Below are 26,848 nucleotides of genomic sequence, written 5' to 3'. Positions count from 1 at the left end.
ATGCCAGCATGTGCTGCATGGCCGCAAATCCCACCCTCCCCAGCTGGTGCCGTGGCTCTCTGGCCGTTGCTAGGCATCTGGAAGGCCCAGGTGGGCCCTACCTGTCGTGGAGCAGCCGCGTAGCATGAGGTGGGCATGGGGCCCGAGCAGGAGCAAGGCCGCCTCCGCCTGCCCGCCCTCATCTCGCTTGGCAGCAGCAAGCAGAAGCCATTAGCGCCTGGCAGCCCGTGTCCCATGGCTCTGACAAACGCCTTAAATGTTGTCGCCAAGGCTCCAGCTGTCCCGCCGGCCGCCTTTACTCCTCATAATAACCAAGTGTCGAGGCTGATTGCAGCAGCGGGATGCAGTCAGTATTCAGAGCAGCTTTTACCCTGGGCGTTTCCACCTGGCAGCCAGGCTGTGCCCACCACCCCACCCTCCACCTCCAGGCCTTTGTCTGCCTGTCAGCTCTTCCCAAGCCCCCAGTATTGCCCCCAGGGCCTGCCAGGGCCCAGCCTTGTGTCCCAGGTAGTGCCCATGCTGCTGCCACCGAAGCTAGTAGGCAGTGATGAGGTCGGGTCTCAGGCATCCACGTCCAGCAGAATGATGGCCGGAATAGAAAGATCTGGCTCTGATTCCTACTCTTCTGGGTAGCCTCTGCAGGAACCCCCTATTTTGTCTTAGTTTAGGTTCATCTCTCCACCTTGGCACCCTTGTCAGTAGAATGGGAATAGTGATTGAGCTCCGTGGGGCTTAGAGGGATTATGTGTATGAAGCAAGGTGCAGATCATGGTGTCCTTGAGGAAAGAAGCTCAGCCACACTGTGACCACAAACACCCTTGGATGGAGGGAGGCTCAGGAGGAGCAAAGGCTTCATCAGCTGCCCTGGTCTTGACTGTCCTCTCCCCACAGAGAAGCCCACTCATTCCCACCTCCACAACTTGGCCCTGCTCAGGCTCCTCCCTTCTTCCATCCATCTGACCTTGTCTCAAGTTTGGTCAGCTGTTCCCTCTTCCCAGAAGCCCTCCCAACCTGATCTAACTACACTCCTTGCCCACAGGTTTTATGTGACCTTCCAGAATTCTCAGTATTCTTCTCTCATGGTCTACACTCATCTCACACAGCCTTATGAGGTCGAGACTATTAGAAGGCCCATTTTAGAGATGAGGCAACCAAGGTTCAGAGAAGGAGTCAGTCACCATGTCACACACACAGCTCCTGGCTCTGCCCTTTGGGATGTGGTGGCCACTGACCAGGGGAGTAAATGAGGCCCCAGTCTTCCAGGGGCTCTGTCAGAGAAGCAAGCATCTTTACCCTGCCCCCTGGCCTTGCAGGCTTCCTTTCTATGACACCCAGTTATAAGCACCAGAGTTCAAGTGGTTGATTTATGAGGTCTCTGATCACTGGATCATTTGTTTACAGGTTCTCTAACTTTCCCATGATGCTAGAGGGTGATGGGCAGAGAAAGGTAAAGAGTCAGTAGTCTCTGCCTGTTCACCAGACTTCCCTGAGGGATGTAGAGGTGGTGGGGCAGGTGGTGATCATGAGGCAATGTGAGGTGCTAGCAGAGGTGCTCCAGTGGGATGATGGTTACAGTAGTGAAGGTGGTGGTGGAGGTGGTGGTGATGGTGGTGGTGGTGGTGGTGGCGGCGATGGAGGTAATGGTGGGGGTGACAGTGATGGTGTTGGTGCCTATGATGATGGAGGTGAAGGTAGTGATGGTGGTGGTGATTGGTGATGGGAAGAACTTTGGCAGTCATGATGGGAGTGACATTGGTGGTGGTGCCAGCTGATGAGAACATTGGCAGTAGAGATGGGGTAACAGTGGTAGGAGTGATGAAACCATGTTGGCAGTGGTTAAGTGGGGATCAGTGGTGATGATGGAGGTAGCAGTGATGGTGGTGATGGGAGTAACACTCTGGTGGCAGCAGGGGTAATTGTGGTGGTGATGGGAGTGGTAGGGCTGGCAGGCTCCCTGTGGAGCGGACCTCATGGGGCAATCTTCCAGGCAGCCCTGTCCCACATGTAGACTGTGCCCTAGCTGGAGGCAGGATGCAGAGAGGCTTGATTCTCTTTTTCTTTTAACCTCTAGCGAACACAGCCTTCTGGGTAATGAGATGCAAATTGACAGAAAAGACAATGAGCCAGCCTGCGGCCGGTGGGGCAGCTTGTAGAGTCAGGCTGATTGCCTCCATACCAATTTGCATGGCATTAGCTGTGCATGGCTCCTTCAGCAGGGCTCATGCATTTCATCAGAGGTCACCTGGATGGTTGTGTCCAACAAGAGGTGTTCCAGACCAGGGGCAAAGGCAGGACCACTCTGACTGTGACCTGACTGGGGCTCCAGGATGTGGCTCAGAAGAGTCTGGGCCTATGGGGAAGGCCAGTGGATGGTAGCAGGGTGGGAAGTGGGGAGACTTCATGGTCAGCCAAGACCAGGGACAGGCCAGAGGTCCCGTTCTATTCAGGTCTAGGACATCTGGTTTGGCCAGCACCATGGTTCCATCCAGTGACAAACAGATCTCAGGCAGAAGAAAGGGTTGGCTGACCAGGGATGCCTCAGTACACACCCAGGCTTGGTCCCTAACTGGCACCATCACCTAGGTGGTCCCTCCAGGCCTTGGCTTCCCCACTGTACAGTAAGACCCTCAGCCTCATTGTCTTTACATTGAAAGTGATGATCATCAAGCTTTACCTATGGTGTGCTCAACACCAGTGGCCAGGGCCAGTTCTCCATGTGAAGGTCACACATTGCAGCCCTCTGAGCATGCCCATCCTGTCACTGTCACCATCACTCAAGGCAACTCCTGGGATCATTACTGGGATGTAACCCCAGGGGACCCTAGGCAGGATAGGACCCATATAGATCCCCAAATCTGGCCCTTTGGGCCACCCTGCCAAGCCCACCTGCCTCTGTCCATGGTTCTGAAAGTCCAGGCCCAACTTTCCCTGGGGTCCCTGCTGCAGGGTGGGCCAGGGGCCCCTTTCCTACTGCCCTGCTCTCTGATCCCTGCAACCTTTCTGACCCGGTGCAACCCAAGATTCCAACATATACCCTTTTCCAGGACAAAGGACAGTAGGGCAAGAGGCTCTTTCCCTCTGCCCTCCACCCCTAGCCCAGCCAGTGCCCCCTCAGGCATATCCTGGTGCCCCACTGGCCCCACCTCCCTTCTCACTGTCCCACTCTCTCTCCCCCCAAGGTTGGGCCTAATCAGAGCTAATCAGAAAATTATGAGCTGCCTGATTACTGATTAGATTCCTAATGTTAATAGAGTCGAGAAGGGCCCGTTCAGACTGTGTTTTAGGAAAAAGTATAAAAATAACATCATGGGAAGGGAGCATGGTGGCTGGATGGGGGCTTGGGCTCTGCTGTCCTCACAGGCAGGGGCTCAGGCTCCTCTGTTCTTGTTGGTGGCGGGCGCTCAGGCTCAGTTTTTACATGGAAATACATTTCATAACAGAGAGGTCTCCTCGCACCCCTTAATTCTGCCAGTGAAGCTGCTAGCCCATGAAACTACCTCTACCATAGAGGCCTCTACCAAGTTCTGTGTTCAGGACAGTGGGACTGAATTACAGTGGAAAGATAGGTGGTATATAAAGAAGAACTTATGGACGGCACATTGCATGAGAGCAGGGCTACATCTGTACTGCCCGCTGACCTAGCCTAGCACAGGTAGGTGCTTAATAAACAATTATTGACATGAAAGAGAGAAGGTGCACAGTAGGTGCTTAATAAACATTTATTGACATGAAAGAGGGAAGGTCATACCAACCTCTTCCCACTGGAACCACTACCCTCCCATGTCCTGTCCCTGAGCCATGGTGGGGCGTAAAGACATCTAAGAAGGCTTCCTGGAGGAGGGTGTTGGAACATGTCAGGAGAATGCACTGTTCTGGGGCCAGAGCAGGGGGACCAACTCCTGACTGATGTGGCCAGATGAGCGGCCCGTCACCACCACCACCCAGCCTCTCACTCTGGCCAGGCCTCAGTGGCTTTTGTTTCCAAACCATGCCATCACAGACTTGGGATGGGACTGGTGGATGACATTCTCACGAGTTCCAGAGTGAGGCCAGGGTCCCGGAAAGCAGACATCTTCAGTTCATACCCCTGAGGCAACCCCTTGACCCCTCTACACGGAGTGCCCAGTGGGGCTTGTACTCAGCCTCATTCTGCCCATGCCTTTACCTCTACCCCATCTGGAATCCCTGTGCTCTGTCATCAATGCTGCTTCTAGACCAGGCTAGACCTGGTCTCTGCTCCCCACCCCAGGGAAATCCATGGCCTCTAAGCCAGCAGGTCTCTTAAGGGCACCTCCTGATCTACCCCTAACCCCACTGACCTAGGTGGAAGCCTGCCCCCAGCACTGGGACCACACACATCCATGACTCATGTCCCTGCCCTTAAGAGACCACATATGGGGGGAGGGGTGGGCATCAGACAAAAGAGTGATGGCAGTACCACAGGGAATTCTGGAAACCAGCCTGTCAGGAGCACCAGGCTGCCTGGAGGAGGTGAATGAGCAGTGACCCCTAAAGGATGAGGAGCAGCAGGTGAAGGAGACAGGGAGGGAAGGGCAGTCCAGGCCTAGGGTACAACACAAATGAGGGTAGGGAACCTAAGTGTGGCAAGAGAGCAGAGCTCAAGGTCATTGTGGTGGGAGAGTGACAAGGTTGGCAAGGCCAGGCCACACAAGTCCCTGTAAAGGGTGACAACAGGAAGGGCAGGGGACAATGGGACTTTGTGGGAGGCCTGAAGTTGTGGGAGCCTGGGGAGGATTAGCTTATGCTAAGCAGCTTGGGTAAGAGTCTGAAATTGGATTGGAGGTGGTTCTGGAAAGGTCTGGTCAGAAGAAAAGGGAGGTGATGGGAGTAGGGGGCTTTGGAGAGGAGCAGCTTCCAACGGATGGCCTGGGGGAAGTGATGGCCCAGCTTGGGTAGAGTTGGTTGAGTAGGACATGCAAATGGGCCCTCGACTCCTCCCTGAGACGGAGTTGGGCTAGAGGCCAGGCAGGATGCAGGGGGGCCAGTGGACAAAGGCGATGCTGAGGGAAGGGAAAGTCCACTGGCATGAGCTTCAAATGAAGTCAGGTCAAGCCAAGGTCAGAAGGCCCAAGAGAGAATCCAAGTTGTGGTGGAGCAGTCGGGAGGTCCCTGTGATGAGCTGAGGGAAGAGGCAATGTCGGAATTGGGGCTGTATCTCTGATACCCAGAGTGAGTCTGCATCCTGCTCAGAGTCCTGCTCTCTGTCCATACCTTGTTCTCCATCCCCATCCCCAAGGCCCTGGGAGGGTCCAGGCAGGATTCTGGTCCCCATTATACAGGTGAGAAACAGGTCCTAAGAGATGAAGGTTATGATTCCCAAATAATGCACTGGGCCAGCCACCAAGCCTTAGGAGCTCCAGCCTCCCAGCTTCTGTAGCAGGGCCATTGTTACACCCAGGCATGCACACAACACCCATGCCCATACATGCTTGTCTCCAGAACATGGCCTGATGAGGGAAATGAGTCAGCGACATGTCCTGTGGTGCACATTGATAAATGACATGTCTCCCATCTCCTCTAACGGAGAGTAGCCAACAGCCCTGGGCCTGACATCCTCACCTGGTGCTCTCTGCAAGTGTTTTTAAAGGCATTAAAAAAAAAAAAAAAAAAAAAACAAATGTTGGCGAATTGCACTGGACCATCATTCAGAGGGAGGAAACCTGACAAAACTGGAAAATTTATGAGAAATTCTACCTGGCTCACCAGGGACTGATCCACCTGTGGAGATGTACAGGTTTCATGCTGGAGGCTAAGGGGGTGCCAGCTAGGTTGGTGGATTCTCACCCATGTGAGCCCCGTGAGGTATTGTGCTGAGTGGGTCAGTACCTTGGAAGGAGCCCCTTCAGCTTTGGAGTCCACATGGCCCAGCCCTCAGCATGAGCTCCTCGGGGGCAAGGTGCTTGCCCATGACTAGGCTCTGGGGCCACAGCCCAAATTCTGACCTGTGCGTTGGGTCTCTTGGCTTATTCCTCATCAGGGAAACTCTCACAGGTGCCTGTCAGGGAACCCAAGAGCAGCAGCAGTGACTGGGCAGGGCAGGGCCCCAAGAGCCAGGCCCATCCAATTACCCTCAGCACAAGGCTGTCCAGGGTCACATTCGTCCCCTCCTGAAGCAGCCCACCACCAGAGCCGAAATTTCCTGAGGGTGGGCTTCATCCCCAGTTCCTGACAGCTGCTCTGTAAATTCAAGCTGGCCCCTGTTAGTGTTCTGTCCAGCCACAGAGGCCCCTTTCCCTGTTCACAGTGGACACATTTGGATCCTGCCGTGTGATCCATTGGACCCAACTCCTTCTATACTGACTATAGTTCCCTTAAAAGGCTAAAGCAGTGAAGCCAGCAGAATTTATGTCCTCACCAAAGTGCCACATCACCTCCTTTCCTTCCTACTCTTCCTACATGGCCTCTTACTCCTGATGTTAAAATGTCCAGTTTAGGGAGCACCTGGGTGGCTCAGTCAGTTAAGCATCCAACTCTTGATTTCAGCTCAGGTTGTGATCTCATGGTCGTGAGATTGAGCCCCGTGTCAGGCTCCACGCTGAGCATGGGGCCTGCTTGGGATTTTCTCTCTCCCTCTCTCTCTGCCCGTCTCCTGCCTCAAAATAAATAAGTAAACATTTTTTTAATGTCCGGTTTTTAAAAATCCTCCCAGGCAAAATGCAACACAGCAACCTTCCCTGGGTACCCAGGATGTCCCAGAAAATCTTATCTGGTCTGAAATTCAGGCCTCTGGGACACCAAGTTCCCCAACCCCATCTCCGTTTTTAGCACAAGCCACCCCTCACTTCTTCCTGTTTTTCCTGGGAAATTAAAACACAAGCTGCCCTTGCAGGCAGGACCAAGGAGGCATGGGAATCGATAACCAAGCCCAAGATGCCCAGAGAGAGCAAGCAAGCCCAGGCCTGGGGGTGGAGAGGTGGGTGCCCCTCCACAGGGGAACCACACAACTTGAATGAGTTTTTTCCTGGTACATGTATTCTGACCTTTTTTTTTTTTTTTTTTTTTTTAAGAAAAAAAATCCATTTTACTAATTTTTTTATCAACTCATGGGGGACGTGTGCAGCTGGTGAGGGAAAAGGTCAGGGGGCCCGTTGGCTGCCAACAACAGCGCAGGCCTCACCTGACGGCTTTCCCCTGAGGCGCCCTTCGCTTGGAGGAGTGTTTGTCATTTTCCCTGCAGCTTTGGTTGCTGGAGTTTTGGTCTGAGGTTTGAGTGTTTGTTTGTTTTTCATTATTTTGGTGGTTGTTTTTTATCTTTCAGCTGTAAGTCTGGTTAATACAGAAAGGGTAGGTCAGATGTGTCATGGGAGAGGGGCCAGGTGTGTCCAGTGTGGACAGATGCAGGAGAGACAGAAGGAGGGACTTGGGAGGGAAGGGGTAGAGAGGATGGGAAGTCAAGGCCAAGTGTGGTCCTGCCCAGGGATCACTAGTGTCAGCGGTACACTTGACAGGAAGGCAACTGCTTCCAATCAACTGCTGTCTGTTAAGTCATGGACCCTGGGCAGCCTGCTCTGCCCAGGCTGGTGTGCTTCTCTCCACCCCTCAGAACCCAGAAAAATGGGGGATCAGAACAGAACCTGCCCTTGGAATGTCGTGGTGAGTGAGGCTGTGTCTATAAAGCCCTGAGCACATCACGTGCTGCATATGGTGGCAGTCAAAGAGTCATTGAGGCAGCCGTCACTCAGGCAGCAGGCACTGTCCGTCCACATGTGCGCCTCCCCTAAGCCACAAGTTGTGCAAGGATGGGGCCAGGTTGGGGTCTCCTGGTTCCTGACTGTGGATGTGCCCACTTGGAGCAGATGGTAGACAGAAGGACAAAGGCCCACTCAGGCCAAGGTAGCAGGAAGGAAGAGACCCACAGGGCCATGAACCCCAACCCCACCTGCACATCTACCCCTATTGTCAGCCCTGGGGCTCAGGCTCCTCCTTGCTAGGCTGCATCTTGCTTCATTATTATGCAGATATTTTAATTACGCAGATATGTTTTTAGACAGTTTTAAATATGTATATTATTTACTCATTAGACCATAACAGCTCTGGAAATTGGAAATCTGTATTTAGTATCTATCAGTGCACAATACAGAGCTAATACAGGGCCCACAGGCAGGGAGGGAAGCAGGGTGGCAGAGGTGGCAGTGCTGGGCTGAGCAGGGGCTGTTGGACACCCTGGTCCTTACGCCCTCCCGGGGTCTGGGTCCAGCGACTCCAAGGTTGGAGGGTGGGCTCAAAGCAGCATCTGGGAGGCCAGTTACTGATCCACTCTCCTGAAGAAAGGACAAAGGAATCACTCTTGGAGGCGAGGGGGCGGGGGGAACAGCCCAAGCAGCAGCCTTCATGTGGCCAGGCCTGGTCCTTCCCTGAGGTTCTCACTGTCCAATGCTGCTTATAGACGTGGGTTGATGCCCCCTCTACCACTTCCCCACCAGGGGTCTGGGGTAGTGGCACTAATGCTCTGAGCCTCAGTGCCCTCACCTGTAAAAGGCAGGGGAACAGAAGAATCCACCTCTCCGGTGTCTTGCCAGGGATGGAATGGGGAGGGTGAAGAAGAGGCCCAGTTTTCCACCTGTTATTGGATTAACTGCACAGTCAGTGAAGCCCTGGCCCAAGGTAGGTGCCAGGGGTCATGTCTAGTGTCATCTATCACCATTACCTTCTTTGCAACCCTCTGGCAGTGTTTCCAAGGCATCTACTTGGTGCTAGGACTTTGCTGCCCCCAGCCTCCATCTCAAAGCCCCCCCCCCACCCCCAACCATCACAGCTTCTGCCGGGCTCAGCCCTCAGTGGTCCAGATCTCAATATCCCACTCCCCATGGGTTCAGGGCCTTTTATCCTAAGCCTCTCGTATCCTCTTGGAAGAGGGAGTAGCTCTAACTAATTAAGACCAAACACCTCATACAACCTTTCCCTCTGGGCTGCATGAAACAAATCCTGTTTGATAGGCAGTGGCTCCCCAGACCCTTTCAGGCTAGGCCAACACTGGGGTGAGAGGAATGCCCTGGAGAAGCAGGGCGGGGGGGGTGGGGGGGGCACACCCAAATTGGGGGAGGAGTGGGCCCTCAAAGAGGAGAGAGAAGCCTGAGGCCCCAGCCCTGTCTCACCCAAGCCCCGCCCCTCCCAGCATGCAGTGAGGCTGGACCCTCCAGCTGTTGGCCTCAGAGGAGCACCCACCATGACTCCAGGCCCTTCATCTGTGGCCATTGGCTCTGCGGCAATGGAAAGATGTTTAACTTAGTGAAATTTGAAGGTGTCTCCTCAGGCGAGCTTTGTCCCCAGCCAGGCACGCCACCAGTCCTCCTCTTTTTTGCCTTTTCCTGTAAGAATAGTTTCCAGAGCTGAGAGAAATTGATTGTTAAGTGAAACTCTCTGCTAATTGCCTCTGAAATGCCTGCTGTTATTGTGATGGACTTGGCCGTGAGCAGCCCTGCTCAGCAGTCCCACCATGGTTCCATCCAACGCCTTGGCCACGATGGGGACATCTCGGGCCAGGCAAGCCACCATCAGCAACTTTGCAGCAGCATTACCCTGATAGGCAGCCCTAACCCTCCACAATGTGATGAGGAAAAGTGGCTCAGAGAGGTTGAATCACACATGTGGGGTCACACAGCTGTCTGGCAGAGCCAGGCTCAAGCCCAGGTCTCTAGCCAAGTTCAGAGATACTCTGGTCTTGAGTTAGCAGACGTTCATTGTGCACCTACTGTGTGCAAGGGGACAGGTTATTGTAAACTTAACAGCTGCCAGATGCAGCCCTCACCAAGCTCGGAACTCAAGGAAGAAAGCAGATGAGATGTGATGGGGACAGATGGGGGCTTGGCAGGGGTCAAGGAGTGGTTAGGAGAATGAGGCCTAAACTAACACCTCAATGGTGAGGGTGTGAACCCCCTGAGGAGTCTGCGTGATGATGCACAAGGTGGAATTAGAATGTGCAAGGGCCTAATAGCAGAAGACCAAAGGCTGTGGGTGGCTGAGGGATGAGAATGGAGCATATCACCCCCAGACAGGCAGTAGCCTGGACGTGGGACCAATCTGTGGGCCCACTTCTGCCCCTGCCCTGCAGGGATCTTGGTAGTTCTGTCTTTACCTCTGGGCCTCAGTTTCCTTCCCCACCCTGCCTACTCAGAGCCTTTTGTCATAAGGACCCAGGAGAGGTGGGAAGGATGCACTAGGAGAATGAACCTTAGGACAGGGTGGGGCTGGGCTGCAGGTACATCTCCCAGACAGCCTTGAGCTGGGCTGACTCCTGTGGGCTCTGTGGAGATGGGAGCACGAGGCTCTGAGTGACTGACAGGGGAGGGGAGTCCAGGGACTGGGTGAAGGCAAAAGGAGACTTCCAGGAGAGGTGACACAGTCTGATAGGGCTGATGGAGATGATGTAGAGCATGTCTCACACAATAAGAGTGGATAACAGAGGAAGATCCAGAGGTGGGCAAGAGCCTTGCGTGCTTGGAGCCAGCAAGAGAAACCTCCCAGGGGACTTGACCCTCTGGGCAGCTTCTAGGGGTTGGAGCAAGGGGGCTGCCAAGAACCTACCCACCCTCTGAGTGGGTACAGTTCCCGCCTCCAATTTACAGACAAGAAATCGAGGGCCAGCGGGGAAGCCACTTATGCAAGGAAGCCGGGATTTGAACCTCTGCCAGGGCTCCAAGGCTCTGGGAGTCAGGTTCTGATGGCTGCTTGGAGCCCCGCAGGCATGCCAGTGGGTGGGCCCAGCCCTCTTCCCTCTCCCCTCTCCCCTCTCCCCCAGACCTGATGGGACCTCCAGCAGCCAGAGCTAGTCTAACACCCCCCCCCGCCCCCATCCTCCCCCCATCCATCCTTCCCCCCCACTCCCCACCCTCCCCCCCCCCGCCCTCTGCTGCCTCAGCCCTTCCTACTGAGCCACCAGGCCTGTGTGTTTAGCAGTTTCCACACGTCCAGCGCCCGGGGATGGACTGATTGATCTGTAACACCGAAAAAATAATAATGGCTTGATCGTTACCGAGGATTAAAAGTAATCCTTTCACCGTGGCTATTGCAACTCCGTTATTCACGAGTCAGCGGGCTGACCTGGGCCTTCGAGCCTATGGGACTCCATGGATTCAAGGAAGCTAGGGGCTAGGCATCCCCCCCACCCTGGGTCTCCCTCACCAGGCCCCCCTCACCTTGGCTGCTCAGCTAGGGAGCCAGAGGGCCTGCAGCCCCCATGTTCCTCTGGCCTGTGAAGCCCAGGGACAGAGCTGAGCCCTGAGAGGGTAAAGGAGCTGGCACCCCTGGCCAGCAGGGAAGGTGGCTGCAGGAGAGGACAGCCCCTCAAGGCTGTGGCCCAGTTGGAGACTTCAACTGGTGCAGTTTGGTGTTTGTAGCCCCGTCAACCCTGTGGCTTTTCTGAGGCAAGAGTCCTGATCCTGGTTATTCCCATACCCTGCGCTCGCCTCATCCCCCATGAAGGGCAGTGGCCTCAGTGGAGCCCTTCACTCTAAGAAAGGTCTGGGGTCCCTGGGAAGGTCACAGGCCACAGGGTAAGGAAAAGGGCCGTGAAGTGATTGCCCAAGGCTCACCCCTCAAGGTGTGGCCCCAGGGGCCGTCCCTAGGCCTCATACCCTCTCGTCCAGGCCAGGTGCTAAGCTTGCACCCTAGTAGATGCTCAGTTAACAGTAATAACAAGTGTTGTGTCATGTGTGTCACACAGTAATGTCCTCTACAAAAGAACATGGCAGGATTGTGAATCAGGGGCCTCACCCATCCTGGGAGTTGGGGTCAGGGTAGAGGCGTTTGTTGTTTAGGCTGAGAAGAGGCCCCAGGATGGAAGTGAGCGCAAGTGCACCCCTCAGGAAAGCAAGAAAGACTTGCCTTTTATATGCAGAGCCATGGGAAGCTGCTAAAGTGCTTCAGGGCAGGAGGTAGCCTCAGGATGAGATCCACGTTTGGAGAATAGATGACAAAGGGCGAGAGAGGACACAAGAGCCTGAGGGAGGGACAGAGCCTGGGCTGGAGATGAACAGTAGGCGGTTTGAGTGATAGCACAGATGAGATATAGGCGGCAGGGATTCCAAGATGGATGGGCTCATTCCAAGAGGAGATGGTATGAGCTTAGTGGGCCTGAGGGTCACCCTAGGAAGGTGTCCAGGACCTTAGAGGGGGTCAGGATTGGAAGCAAGATATGGAAGGTATCTAGGAGTAGAGACCTGTGGTCCCTGAAGCTGGGTGAGGAGGGTAGGGGCCCCCCAAGCAGGCACTGCAAAGCAGGTGGGCAGAGGATGGAGCCTACAAAGAAGACAGGTTGGGTAGCAAGAGAGGGGATCAGAGTCCAGGAAGGGCTCAGCATTATAAAGTGAGGGGGTTTGACTTCAAGAGGGACTTCCCTACCCTGTCCCCAAGACCCCCAGCCTAATAGTCTTCCCAGCATCCAGTGCTCTTGGCTGGAGGAAGAGGGGGAGCTAGGCCCAGTGGGAGTAAGGATGGCGTTGGTCAGCCCAGCCTGCCAGAAGAGGCATCCTGCCCCAGACAACAGAGGCCACAGCTCTGCAGGCCATACCCCACCACCACAACTGTTACCTGCTGGGAGGGAGGAAAACTGGGCTCCCGGGTCCTGATCCCCATTTCCCCATCATGAGCAGCTGACAGGCTTTGTTAGAATCTCCCCCACTGAGGTCCACGTGCCACACCAGGCCTGGACCAATGGACAGGGGGTATGTGTCCTAAATACCAAGAGACCAGGGCCTTCTGAGTAAGCGCTGGAGGCCAGGAGGCAGGACCCCACTGCTCCACCCATAGGATGGAATGGGGCAGGGATGGAAAAGCACAGCCCCTACTCTACAAGAGTTGCCCTGCTCCTCACTGGGCATCGTGGAATGTACCTTCAGACCTTGGTCATGGGCTGGGTAACACAAACGTGGCTGAGGGGCGCCTGGGTGGTTCGGTTGGTTAACAGTCGACTTCAGCTCAGGTCACAAACTCATAGTTCGTGAGTTCAAGCCCCAGCATCAGGCTCTGTGCTGACAGCTCAGAGCCTGGAGCCTCTTCGGTTTCTGTGTCTTCCTCTCTCTCTGCCCCTCCCCAGCTCACACTCTCTCTGTCTCTCTCTCAAAAATAAACATTTTCAGGGGCACCTGAGTGGCTCAGTCAGTTAAGCATCGACTTTGGCTCAGGTCACGATCTCACTGTTTGTGAGTTTGAGCCCTGCATCAGGCTCTGTGCTGACAGCTCAGAGCCTGGAACCTGCTTTGGATTCTGTGTCTCCCTCTCTCTCTGCCCCTCCCCCACTCATGCTCTATCTCTCTGTGTCTCAAAAATAAATTAACATTAAAAAATTTTTTTAATAAATAACAACCATTTTTTTAACTAAAAAGAAAAAACAAGACAAACGTGGTTGTGAAGGCCAAACTCAGAGCCCCAGCCTGACCCAGACTATGTGACCTTGGAAAGGTTTCTCATTGTCTCCCTGCCCAGGTATCCTCATCTGAGGAAGACATGAGCAGTGACAGGTACACATGCTGTGTCACCAGCCTGGTGGCAGGCTTGGTATGCAGTAAGTGACCAGTTCACTGTAAGTCGTCAGTATGATTAACAGGACTTCACTGCACTCAGCTCCGCAGGAGGCCCCAGAGGGCCATCTTCAGGAGCTCCAAGAGTTCCTAGAGGGACAGAATCCATGGAGGTGCAAAATAAGAATCTCTGGGCAGCCAGGGTTCAAGCCCTGAGGGTGGCAGAGTACCAATGCCTCTTTCAGGAAGCCCTCCATGACATCCCGAATTCCCACAGCACTAAGCTTCCTAGAAGCACTTCAGCTACTCCTGCTCTGGTTCTACCCAGTTTTGTGCCTGTTTCCTCCTCTAAATTGTGAGACGACAGGGCTGGCTGGCCTGCCACATCTCCACACATCAGCATGGTCTGGTGCCAGGCGTGGTTGGTAACAGGGTGTGGGATAGAAGGACACAGAGCTGTGCTCACAGGCACAGGGGCCATGATGGAGGAGAGTGCAGGAATCAGCCCCAAAGGGTGGGCCAGGCTTGTGTGGAGAGAAGGCTTGGAGAGCCTTGCTGGGAAGGGGCTCAAGAAACCAGGACAGGGACAGTGGTAGGGGGCCTGGGTGGGCAGAGGTGTGCTAGGGGTACCTCCTGTTGGGCCCTGAGCAAGCTGGGGACAATGACACATCGGCAAGGCACTCTGTCACTTGTGGCAGTTCACCCTTGACTAGGGAGGGCCTCCTCTTGGCACTGGAGTGACACTGGTTTGTTGGAGGTAGAGTGGCAGTGGGGCTTGACTCCAGGGCCTGAGGCCTACTACATCCCAGGGGTCCCCCTGCCATCGTGTGGGCAGGAGATGTGGCTGGGCTAAAGTACAGGGAGTCTCATGGAGATGTCACAGGGAGATACCACTCAGGTCACTGTGCAGGCTTCACCTGTCCTATGTGAACCCAGCTGTGGGTGGGGGAAGGGCCCCCTTCTCAGCAAGCTGAAGAAGGTCTGGGGCCAAGGAATCTCTGAGGGTCTGGCAGGATGGGACAAGGGAGTCCGTGAGCCAGCCTGGACCCAGGGAGTACTAGGGATGGAGAAGGCTTGGGCTGGGCATGAGTCTTCCTCAGCCTCTGACCTCCCTGTGCTCTGTTCCTCAGAGATTGGCCGATGCTGCAGAGAACTTCCAGAAAGCCCACCGCTGGCAGGACAACATCAAGGTAAGAACTGCAGTGCCCTCCCCAGCCCCTATAACCTGCCCACCTCCAGCAAGGACAGATATGAATATGGGGGAGGGGGCGCTGCCCAGAAACACTGGAGGGGCACTGAGAGCTCTGTGGAGTAGAGCCTGGAACCTTTGTCCAGCATTCAGCAAACATTTGAGGCTCCCCTTGGTGCTGGGAGAGAGGGTGCAGCTATGAACCTGTCACTCCACCCCAGAGGAGCTATGGAGTCCCCTGGCGGGCAGACATGCTGCTCTAAAGTGATGCTCCCCAAAGTTGGTGTTAACCTTGGTGGTTAAGGATGTGCCCAGACTCTGGAGAGACCCTAGGGCAAAGAAGTCCCTTGACTCCAGGACTTTTTAGACTTTAATACGCTGACTTGGAAGAGTCACTGTGGGAAGGGGACAGAGTTCCCTGTCTTCCAGGAGGCCATGAGCCTAGGTTAGGGGACTAGGCTGTCACAGCCACAAAAGCCCCTTCTTCCACCAGGAGAGCTCAGAAGGAGCCCAGGTGCCGAGGGAGTAGAGGGGTGAGAAGCTGGTGATAGGTCTCTTCTTGAGGGTGGAAGGGCCCAGAATGTGGAGGAGAGAAGGGAAGCCTCACTGCCCCCCAGTTTCAAACCCAGGTAACCCTCACAAATTCAGGCAGCTGTGTGTGATTTGGACTGAGGCTGGATATACCGGCACCATTACTGTGAAGCCAGCATCTCAGAGGGTCACAGTAAGCCAGAAGGTAGACTTAGGCAGGGTTCCTCCCAAACTCAGGGAACCTCCCATGCCAGGGATGATGGAACGCTCAGGGACCAAGCCAGTTGGTGGTGCTCATGTGTCCTCCACATCTGCTCAGGCCTCTGAGCCATGCCTCCTGATGGTCTCTGCTAAACACCGGAAGAGGCACCAAGAGCTGCCTGCTGGGACCCAGGGACCAATAAGGGGCGGGTAGGCCCTTGCCACTGCAGCTCTGGGCCTGGCACTTCTGGGGGACAGGTGGATTATTATCCCTACTTAAACTGATGAGACCACTGAGGCACAGGGTGGTTAGACCAGCCTGACATACCTGTTGATGGCAGAGATTCACAGCTGGGCTGCCAGATACCAGGGGGTTCATGCCTATGATCCAGGCCCCCTCAACCTGTCTGTCCTCCTCCCTGGTCCCCATCTCTCCAGGCCACCCTGAGCCCTGCCCTGCCTTGCCCACACCATGGCATTCTTCCTTTGCTGCCTGGTGGGTATTGGCTGCTACCCTTAGGGAGCTCATGTGGGGTTGGAAGTAACAGATGATTTTTTACAGTGAACACATAAATGAGCTGATGACTCCTTGGACTGATCCCACCACCCCAGGAGCTTAGGACTGGCCCTTCTCTCCCTCCCTTTCCAACACCACCACCCATCACCGGGTCCCCGTGCCACCTCAGCCCCTTGATCAGAAATATACATGGTGGTAGCCACTGGCACCTACCACTCAGACCATGCCCCCGCCTGCAAACAGCCCCCACTCTGGTAACTCCTCTGCAGGACCCAGCCCTAAGACTGTGCTCAGGGTCCCAGGATCTGACTGTTCCTGTCCCCTTGTCATCCTCATTCATCACCCAACTCCTCCTATGCCCCAGCCACACTGAACACCTCACTCCAGACCCATTCCCAATCTCTCCCCAATGCCTTCTGTTCCTCCTAGAGGCCCGGCTTGTCTGTTCCTTCTTAGTGAGGCCTCCCCCATGCCCCGGCCATCAGCTCCTCCACTTTCTGGGTATCCAGGACCCTCGGCTCTTGCTCCGGCTCTTTGCTTCTGACATACCTGCATCCTCCCTCCCCACCCAGGACTATATGCAGAGCAGACAGGACTGGGAGTGAAGGAAGAGGGAATGATAGAATGAAAAGACCCACCCTCAGCCTGGTTTTCTCTCCCTCCCAGTCCAGGCCCCAAACAAGAAGACAAAGAGGCTGCCTCAGCCCCAAACCTATTTTTTTCCTGACTCTGCAAAAGACCCCAAATTTCCAAGGATCATCCTGCCAGACTCCTGACCTCTGATTTGCAGCTACTCCCAGAGGCAGGAACAGCTTATCCCAAGCCAGAGTGGGCACCACAGGGGCCTGCCAAGAAGGAAGGCCAAGGTCTCAGGGGCATCCAGAGGGTGCTGAGACCAGTGCTGCTTAAGACACTGAGTACCTGTGGGACCCAGCAAGGGTTTGCCCCTCTCTGGGCTCCAGTATCCCCGTCTGGCAAAGGACTAGCTGGTCTTTGGTGCTGCCTGCTGGCCCAGGCACGGTGTGTGAAAGGGGAGGTCCACACGTCAGGCCATAGAGATGCCAAGTTGGTGACAGTGTGGGTGCATCTCTGGCCCTGGGTGCTCTTGTCCTAGTATGAGGCAGAAGTGAGCTCTGGCCAGCCCCCTCCCCTCAGCTTGACCTGGAATGCCCCCAGCTGTGGGTGACCACAGGGCCAGCTGGTGTTTACCACCACCTCCCCCTCAGTCCGTCAGTCTGCCTGTCTGTCTATATCTTGAGCAGGGTGAAGCTGTAATCACCCCCTGCTTCCCAGCTGCTGGGTCAGGGCCCTGTTCTTCACCAGAAGCATTGCACTTGCCCCAGCTGCCAGGACGAAAGGCATAAGTGCTAATGGTGGGCCCATTAGCTGGCACACCAGCCATGCCTGCCTGGGCTGCCAGTGAGAGCTGGCAGCAGCTGCAGGTGGGGACTGTCCATGCCAGGGGGGCACAGGGACTTGAGGCTGGGAAAGGGATGGTGTTTTTGTCCCTTGCAGGCACACCACCCGCCCTTGAAACCATGTCCTTCCCAGTGACCTTCAGAAGGTACAGACAAAGAGCCATATTCCTCCCAGCACTCTAGGAGAGCCACAACCCCAGTGTCAAACCCAGGCCCTTTATATACGCCCGGCCGTCTCCCTGTAACACCCTCTCCTCCTCCTTCAAAAGAGCAATGCCTCTCCCTCTCCAGTTAACTCCCTTGGGCTCCTCTTTCTGGTCTCTAAGCCTAGGATTGGCACCCGCTGCCCCAGGCCAGTATCCCAGTGGGCTCATCTGTCTGCCCCACTCAAGGCTCCTCTAGGCCAGAAGCAGCTGGACCTGATTCAGTGTTGCCCACTAGCTGTCCATGTACCCAGTCGAGTGCCCTGTGAACAAGTTGGCCAAGAGCAGCTAGGCCTCAGTCTTCTTACCTCTGAGATGGGGAGAATGGCACCCGGCAGTTCTGGGCACAGAGAAGATGCTTGGCACATGGAATCCACTTCACGATCAGTAGGACGTGGCCCTCCCTGTGTCAACAGCACACAGTAGGTCTATATGCAGACCTCTGAGAAATGGACAGTGGTATAGCCACATCTGTATACACACACCATCTACACCAGCCCAGGGACTTGGGGGATCCTGGGGTCTGCAAGGTCAGAGCTGGGGTAAGAGAGTGAGGGAGCCGTGTCTGGATGTGAAGGCCCCCAGTTCCCCTCTTAGTCTCAGGCCATGACCCCACATACTGGCTGCAGCAGAGGCAGGGAACCTGTAGCCACAGCCCTTGGACCCCAGGAAAACCATGGTCCTTGTTAGCAGGCAGCACCTCCCATGACCCTGCAGACAGACAGCAGGTGCTCTGGTGCCTATAACACTTAGGGTAGATGAAGATGGTCTGCCTGCTGGACACCGTGCCTGGCACCACCACCACACTGTGCCAGCATTATCTGCCATCTAAACCGCCACCAGGGAGGAGCTGGGCCAGGGCATGGGTGGAAGAGGCAGGAGATGCCATTGGCCCCAATGCCAACATTGGGACCTGTGGGAGGACAGAGTCCTGCCCTGGGAGTCTAATGGAGGAAGCAGTCCTACCCTGGGGAGTCTGGGAGTGGCAGACACAGCTCTACCCTGGGGGGTCTGATGGGAGAGGTAGCTCTGTCTGGGAACCTAAAAGGAAGACTGTGAAGGCTGGGCCAGGCCAGAGGAGCCGGCTGGACAGGACAGGTGGCCTCCCCAGCCTGAAGTCTGCCCCAGCCATCAGGCCTGCTGCCTGCCTCTCTGCCAAGCCGGCGACAGACGGCTCTCTCAGAAAACAGTCCTTTTGGCTGAGCTGAGCTGGCAATGAGCCAGGGCAGGAAGGCCAAGCATCCTCACTGTATCCCATGGTACCAAACGACACCAACTGCTATTCCCCATGCTTGCTTCCTCACCCTGTTTCCCACCTGCCAGCACCCCTCGTGTTCTCTCTTGGGCTCAGCTCCAGCTAAGGAAAGTGTATGTGTCATCTATACAAGGGCCAGGTGGGCCCCTAGCCCCACCCTTCATGTGTCATCTGTGTACAGAAATCCACACGGAGGAGAAATGTGAGTTCAGAAGGGGTGATTCCCTCCACCCCCTGCCCAGTTTGAGCAAAATGGCCCCTAAAATACCAGGTAATAGAAAGGGGTGTTGGGTATAAACCCCAGACATTAGGGATGCCCATTTCTCCACAAACAGAGGGTTTCTTCCACATTCAGGCCCCTCCCAGGGCTGTGGAGTTGCAAACCTAAGGGCCGCCCATGCACAGGGTTGGCCCTAATGCCTGGGGAGGCCCTGCTCCCTGTCCTAGTTCCCTCAGAGGGGGCATCATCATCATCCCGACTTTATATAGTGGGAAATCAAGACCCTGAAGCAAAGCCTCACTGAGGCTGCAGGATTTAACAGGCACCCGTGCCTCGCTGATGAGATGGCGGTGACTCCCGGGGGTAGTTATGGAGCTGCTGGGGATTTTGAGGCTTCAGGCTTAGTCTTTTTTTTTTTTTTTTTTTTTAATTTTTTTGTGTTTATTTATTTCTGAGACAGAGAGAGACAGAGCATGAGCAGGGGAGGGGCAGAGAGGGAGACATAGAATCAGAAGCAGGCTCCAGGCTCCGAGCTGTCAGCACAGAGCCTGACGCAGGGCTTGAACTCACGAACCGTGAGATCATGACCTGAGCCGAAGTCGGTCACTCAACAGACTGAGCCACCCAGGTGCCCCAGGCTTAGTCTTCACTCACTGTTCTGGATCCCAGAGCTCACATGTTCAGGTCAGGATTTGAGGCCAGGACCCTTTGCCAAGGCCCCTGCGTGTAATCACTAGGTACCACCTCCTCGTGGTCTTACCAAGGCAGGGCAGTAATGGTGGACACCAGGGCACTGTGCAGGCCAAAGCAGACACAGAGGCCTTTCCAGGGACCCTCCCACCCCAACCCTGATGGCCACACCCCCAGCTCCACATTACATCAAGCATAGAGACCACAGCTGTGTCTACAATGTATTTTCACACATGTGACCTTGCCCGCCACCACCCCATGCCAATGCTACTCTCTCCCAAGGAAGGGGCATGGCCTGGCCTCTCAAGGTGGGAGACGTAGGGAGGGGTCCTGCCTCCTGGGGGACAAGGGCCACATACAGATTCCTGAGCCTTGCGCATGGTCCGCAGGGGACCGGAACCCTCCTGAATGACACGTTCCCCCTGTGTCACTGATGCCACCAACATCTGATTCTCTGCTGAGACCATGAAACAGCAGGACAAAAAGACAAAGGGAGCCATTGGAGCAACTGGAAGGGTGGCCCAGGGGTGGCCCAGGTGCAGGCAGGAGCCAGCCCGGCCTGTGAGAGGAGCACAGGTCTCCTGGGGGCCCCAGAGTTGCCGGCCCCTGCCCATGCCCTCTCCCGTCCTTGCTGGAGGTTTGCTTAAAAAGTTGGTGAGTGAAGCCCCATGTTCTAATCTGCAGTCCTCCCACCGCGCCCGCCTGTTTTCATTACGGAGGGAAAGAGCATCAGAGCCGTGTTTATAACCCCCTTTTAGATAACAAATCACATTTTCTTTTTGCCAGCGAGTGTGTTGAATTGATATTTTTTCCCCTCGGTTTAATGGGTTTGTGTGTTCAGGAATGATCTTCATCAACCGAAACTCCTTATTGTGTTTGATGTAATGTCAGCTTTCATTATGTGCTTCGGTCGGAGCCAGGCGCAAGGAAAGGCCGAGCACCCTGGAGCCTGGGCCCCGGCCCTCACCCCCACCCCGGGCCCACCTGGGCTCCAGTCTTCCTGGACTGGTGGGTGGGTAGGTGTGGGAAGGGTTGGAGATGCAACAGGAAGGCAGGTTGGAGCCTGGGTGCGAAGCCTTTCTTACCCCTGCCGTGTCCTCATCTGTATGTTGGGGGGTCACAAGCCCCACATTACCGTATGTGCAAAATGCTGGACACAGATGCCTCTGGTGACGGAAGCGATCAAGTCTCCTCTGGTCTTACGTTCATCGGCTGTTGTGGTCTTGCCCAAGCGTGGTGCCAGGCATGTAGTCAGTGTTGCAGAATGCTTGGATTATGCTTACGGGTATAGCCAGTGGCCTGTAGCCCCCAGACCTCTGGTGGGAGACAACTCACCACTGTCCCCACAACAGGCCCCCATACTGACCACCTCGAACCATGGCCTCAGACCCTGCACCTGGGCAGTCACCAAGGCCAAGCCCCACCCTGAAGCATGGGGAGCCTGAGCTAGGAGGGAACAGTGCAGCCCTGAGGTCACATGGCAAAGAAGCGGCCAAGGTGACTTCTGCCCACCAAAGAGTAATCGCTGGCTCTGTGCTTGCTGTATTACAGCCAGACCATTGGGAGCACCACTGGGACCAAACTTCTTGATCAACACCCCCATTTTCAGACCACAAAAAAGCAGACTGCCAGGGCCATGCACCAGGTTTTTGCTGAACAAAACAGCACTGAGGAGCACTGGAAGAGGGTGACTCGGACAGTGGCCTTATCCTGTGTCCTGACCCTAGAGCCCACAAGGGCAGGAGTGGAATGGCCCTTCCTAAGCCGGTGGCACTCGATGGCACCAGATTCACCTTCTGGCGGCCTCTGTCAGCCACGCTCAGTTCTGATTAAAGATCATTAAACATGAAATTAGCCCGTTTGTGTTACGGGTCCCCGGGGTGGCCGGTGATTATGACGCGCAGATGGCCAAGAACCCAGGCGTCGGGCAGGCGGGTGAGGCCGGGATGCGTGGGGCTAACACTGCAGGCGCAGGCGGCCGGGAGGCAGGCGCGGGGGCTGGGCTTTGTTTTCTCCCGCTCCTGTTGTGTAAACCCCCTTGCATTTCACAACAAATCACAGATAATTAATAAGTACATGCCCGTAATGAGCAGGCTTTTTAATAGAAGAAATTGGAAGATGCGGTGTCGAGTCATTATTTCACTCTGGCCCAGACTCGGCTCTATTTTCCCATCTTCCCCGCTACACCCCCCCCACACACACACCCTCCAACCCCGGTAGTGCTTCAGTCAGAGTCTCTGCAGACAGGCTGGCTCTAACCCCACCCTCCAGCTGGGCTGCAGTGCTAAGACCCTGGTCCTGGAGTCCAGGAGCCCTGGGGAATCCCCACCCAACCTGGAGCACCACATCCCCCTGGAGCCTGTGAGGGCCCCTGAAGGGCTTTGTCTGGGGTGGGGGTGGGCATGCCAGGCCTGACTCCCGACAGCCCTCCCCCTGGCTCCTCTGGATGAGAGATGAGTGAGGGGACCGTTGCTGGCCTCAGGGCAGGCATCCTGGCTGCACCTCAGGTGACCTTGTAAGAAGCCGTGGGGGTCAAGGTGTCTGTCTCCCACCAGGAGGAAGACATCCTGTACTATGACGCCAAGGCCGATGCTGAGCTGGTGAGTGCCCCACCTACACTGGGGGAGGGAGAGCTGCCAGAGCCCCACACCCTCCCTGGACTAGTGGCCTCAGCTGTGAAATGTTAAGTCTCAGCTTCTTCCACATTCTGAGGTCACCCTGCAAAGTACTGGTGGCACAGGCCCCATGCCCAGCCCCAGAAAGGTAGTGAGACACTTGGACCTCATCTGGTGGGTCATTCAGGTGCCAGCATGGAGGGGACTGACTGCTATGGGAGCAGGGAAGAGGGAGCAGTTGGGAGGGCTTCCTGGAGATGTGCAGGCAGGGCCCGGCTGTGGCTGTGGCTGTGACTGTAGGCCATCGGGTGTGTTTCAGGTGGTGCAGGTACCTTCCTGAGGGTGAGGGGAGCAGCAGCTTCAGTTGTGCTGAGCACCCCACGGTCGTCCCCACTGTGCTCACCTGGAGCTCAGTCAGTCTTGCCCCAGCTGAAGAGGCAGCCCAGCCCTGTGCCTGTTCTCCAGACGAAGGACGGGACTCGGGCTCTGCTGGGGTCACTGCTTCAGAAGCGGCGGCACTCGGGATGACCAGAGGACCCAGACCTACACTGCTTTTCTGCCTCTGTGTCACTGATTAGCCCATGTCTGCTTGGGCTGCCCTGTCACCAGAGGCCTCACATGAAAGACATAGTACCATTTTGGTAGCAAGGGACCTACTGAGGAGGCAAGAGTGCCCAAGAGTGCAGGGCACTCAGAGTAGACAGTGTTTGGTGAACCTGGCAAGGCCCAAGTCCATCTGCCTGCCTTTGAGGCAAAAGCAGTTGAACCTGACTATCTCCTCTGTGAACAGAGGTGTCATAACAGCTCACTCTCTGGCGTCCCACCTGCACTGGCTGGGGCAGGAGCCCTCAAATCCGGTGTTCCTCTGCCAGGCTTATTGGCCAGGGGCATTTCCTGGGGTGAGCAGGAGGTAGACAATGACACCAGGAGGTGGGCAGGCAGGAAGCGATCCCTGCAGAGGGTCCGTGGTGCCAGGCTGGCCTGGGTAAGCCTTCAGGAGGGCAGGCGGGCAGGGGGCCCAAGAAGGAGGAGTGGGTGGGCTAAAGCAGGTGTGCTTCCCCCTTGGCTGAGCCTCCGTGGCTCCCAGAGAAGTTGCTAAAATTAAAGCTGGAATCTGAAATTCAAATGAAGAGCGAACCTTTAATTAGACCCTGAATCTAATTCCTTACCCCCCTCAGCAGCGGGCTGTAATTTTAGCAATCAGTGCATTAAATATAAACCAAGAGACGGCAGTTGCCCACCATACAAAACCCCTGGCATGGGGGTAGCACTGAGGGGGCTTCTTGGCCTTTCTGGTACCCAGGCCCCTACCAGGATCCCCTGAACTCCCTGTGTCCAGGACTCCCAACCCCTGGCCCTAAATCACCGATTCCCTGCCCCTGAAGGGAGAGTCATCCTCGGTGGGGCTGGGCTAAGGTCAGGCCAAAAGCTGGGCTCGCCTGGCCCTCCTATAAATATGCACATATTTGCCAACTCCCCTGCGTTGTGTTGTTTTGTTTTTTTAATCTTTGCCAGAGGTACAGTTAGAGATCTTTCTAGACCATTTACTTTTAAATTACCAACCAGAAGGTGGGGGTGGGGGAAAGAGAAGGAAGGAAAAAGTTCGCCAGCTGATAGCTTATCAGAACGGAATCCAAATGTCACATTAGTTGGGAAAGTTGGGAGATTAAATTTTCCAGCGCCCTTCATCTGCCGCTGACATTTCGGGGGCTTTCTTCTCCCGCACCTCCCCCTCCTCCAAGCAGAACGTGAGTGGCTCACGCCTCAGAGGCGGCAGGCTCCGCAGCTGCCTGCCCTGGCTTTACCCAGCATCCAGGAGCTTCTGAGGGTCCTCCAAGGGTGTGCCGAGGTGGGCAGAGGGTGGCACACGTGGTGAGGGATTAGGGGAGGGCAGCAGATGGCTTGGATTTTGCCGTACAAAATCCACCCTTGAAGAGATGCTGCAGACCCTTCCGAGCCATGCCAACCCCCACACGGCACCCCCCATCTAGGCAGTAATTCATTCCCCAGGCTGGAGGATGGACCCAGAGCCCTCCCGGGCTGGGGACATCGTAGGGAGACACGATCACCCTTTCCCCAGACAAGATACAGCGGGAGGAGGGAACACCGCGCTTGTGCCTAGGACCCAGTGAGTGGTCGGCAGAACCACGAGGGGGTGGAAGTGAGCTGAGCCAGAGGTTGAGGGGCACTGAGGGGGCATGTGGATAGTCCAGCTGCTTACACCCCTTCCTCCCAGGGCACAAGGCCCCCCCCAGCTCTGCCCCTGCCCTGCCTTGATCTCTGTCCCTCCTTGCCCCTCTGGCTCTTTCTTGCCTTCCTCTTCACTCTCTGCCACCATCTTCCCTTCCCTTCCCCCTTGCACACCTGCACCCGTGCCTGCCCCCACCCCCACTCGGCTGCAGCATCAACACTGTAGCTGCAGACCCATTCCTGCCAGCCTGTGGTGGTGGGCGGGGGTGCACGGCGCATGCCCAGCCTGCTCGGCCGAGAGATGCCGTAATTGGCACCTGTCAGGCGGCTGCAGCTCATTTTAGAAAGTCAACGGGGACCTTTGCAATCCTGCTGCTAGCGGGCGCTGAGGACCCTCCCTCCGGAAGTTACTGGGTCTCAATGCTAGCCTCCACCCCAGCCCAGCTCTCCCCCCAAACTCAGCCCCTACAGCCATCAGCTGTAGGGATGGTGCCCCTCCCCCAGATGGGGCAAGGGCCCTCTCCCTGGTGCCAAAGGAACTCCATGCAGGGGATGGGCGGGGCCCAGGGAGCGTGGGGGTGTGGGTTCCAAGGCTCCTGGGATGGGCTGCCTAGGCCTCCCTGTGATTGCATAAGCCTGTCCTTATAAGTAGAGGGCTGCAGCCCTCTCTTTCTCAGTGGCTCTAAGATTTGTCTCCTTCACTGATAATTGGTTTTCAAGAATGTGGGAAAGGGTCAATTTGGCATTTGGAATTTGGGTTTAGCAAATGTAGGGATGATGGGTAGGGTGGGCAGGGGCAGGTGGGAGTCACAGGCCTCCTGGGTGAGGGGTCCGTACCCCATATCCATCTATTCCTGTGTCTCTCCATCTCTCTCCGTTTCTAACTGCAATAGTCTCTGATTCTGAGATGCTCCTAATCACCTAGGCTCTGGCCCTCTCCTGCCTGCAGAGCTGTCCGACCCCACTCCCCATTTCCCAGCCCTGACACTACTGTGGTGGGGGGTATCCCTTTCTGCAGGACGACCCTGAGAGTGAGGATGTGGAGAGGGGGTCCAAGGCCAGCACCCTAAGGCTGGACTTCGTTGAGGACTCAAACTTCAAGAACAAGGTCAACTACTCATACACGGCCGTGCAGATCCCCACGGACATCTACAAAGGCTGTGAGTGTGCAGAGCAATCAGAAATAACCCTCCCCCACCACCATGGGGGCAAGGCCCACTGCCTGGGCACTGCCAGGTCCCAGGTGCTCAACCAGTGTCATCTGCCTTCAGCCCCTTATACCCAAGGTCACACATGCTCACCCACACACAGGCATCAAATCATTCTCAGGCACGGCCTGACACTAACTCTCAGCAAACTACAAAGCACTCAGACTCCCCACCCCGTGCATGTGCAGTCTCCTGCCCATGTGTAGACATGTGCCCACACGAATGCTTGCACACAACTTGTTCCCCTACGTGCTGGACCAAGTCCCCACAGGACCCCAAAGCAGCTCCTCCCCACCATCCCCCATTCCCTGGCCCCGTGCAAGCATGGGTTGAGGAGCTACCACATCAAGTGGCCTCAAGGGCTGGAGGAACAGGGACGTCCTCACTCACAGACAACAACCTGGAACATCTCCTTCCTTGTCCAGGGACAGGGCAGCTTTCATAATGAGGAAACGAAGTCACTGCAGCTGGAAGGATTTGAGTCAGACATGAGGAGGAACTTCCTGAAGATCTTGGGAGGTGTAGGGGAAGGAGACCAAGAGTCAAGCACTAGAGAGAGAGCTCTAGCAGCAGGCCTTAGGGCCCTGGGGTCTGTTGAGCATAATTCTGTGAGCACCTACAAGGCAGCCTCAGAATCCAAGGGTCACACCAGGTGGAGGGTCTTGGAACACAAGTCCCACAGCTTCTGGATAGTGTCCAGAATGCAAGGAATCCTCCAGGGTCCTGAGGGAGGCCCCCCTCCACCCTTAGGGTCAGCCAGGCCTTCTAGGCAGCCTCAGGCGTGGGTGAGGACAGATGCTTCCCCCACACACACCATCCCATCCCTGCCACAGGCCGCCTGCAGGCCACCTGCCCGAGCCAGCCGAGGAGCACTATCACAGGCAGGCACACTAATTAAAACAGGAGCCATACCGCCCTCCCCAGTCACCCCTCGCTACCCACACAAATTACATTTTATATGTTTTTTATTTACTGTGTCACTTTTAATTAAATCTGTAATCGCCTGCCTGAGGGGGCATGGTCCCCATTTCCCAACTCAGCGTGATCTGAGAGTGTGTGCACATGGGTGTGGGTGTGTGCACATAGGGCTGAGTAGCAGGCCCTTTCCAGGCAGGGAGGCTGGAGTGCTTGCA

The 26,848-nt window shown here is 55.7% G+C and overlaps 1 protein-coding gene across 4 annotated transcripts in view; it reads left to right on the top strand.

The window, feature by feature from the left end:
* Positions 1–26,848, top strand: part of CACNA2D2 (calcium voltage-gated channel auxiliary subunit alpha2delta 2) — a 142,752-nt gene that overhangs the window by 97,273 nt on the left and 18,631 nt on the right. For all 4 annotated transcript variants that reach the window (XM_060631079.3, XM_060631078.3, XM_060631081.3 and 1 more), the window contains exons 4-6: positions 14,609–14,668; positions 22,258–22,302; positions 25,526–25,667. In XM_060631079.3, the coding sequence (XP_060487062.1) occupies positions 14,609–14,668; positions 22,258–22,302; positions 25,526–25,667 (247 nt within the window). The remainder of the gene's footprint in view (positions 1–14,608; positions 14,669–22,257; positions 22,303–25,525; positions 25,668–26,848) is intronic.

Source organism: Panthera onca, chromosome A2 (assembly GCF_046562875.1).
Source record: "Panthera onca isolate mPanOnc1 chromosome A2, mPanOnc1 haplotype 2, whole genome shotgun sequence".
In the NCBI taxonomy this organism is placed as follows: domain Eukaryota; kingdom Metazoa; phylum Chordata; class Mammalia; order Carnivora; family Felidae; genus Panthera; species Panthera onca.
The sequence above is the reverse complement of the archived record's forward strand: the minus strand, read 5'-3'. Positions and strand labels throughout refer to the sequence as shown.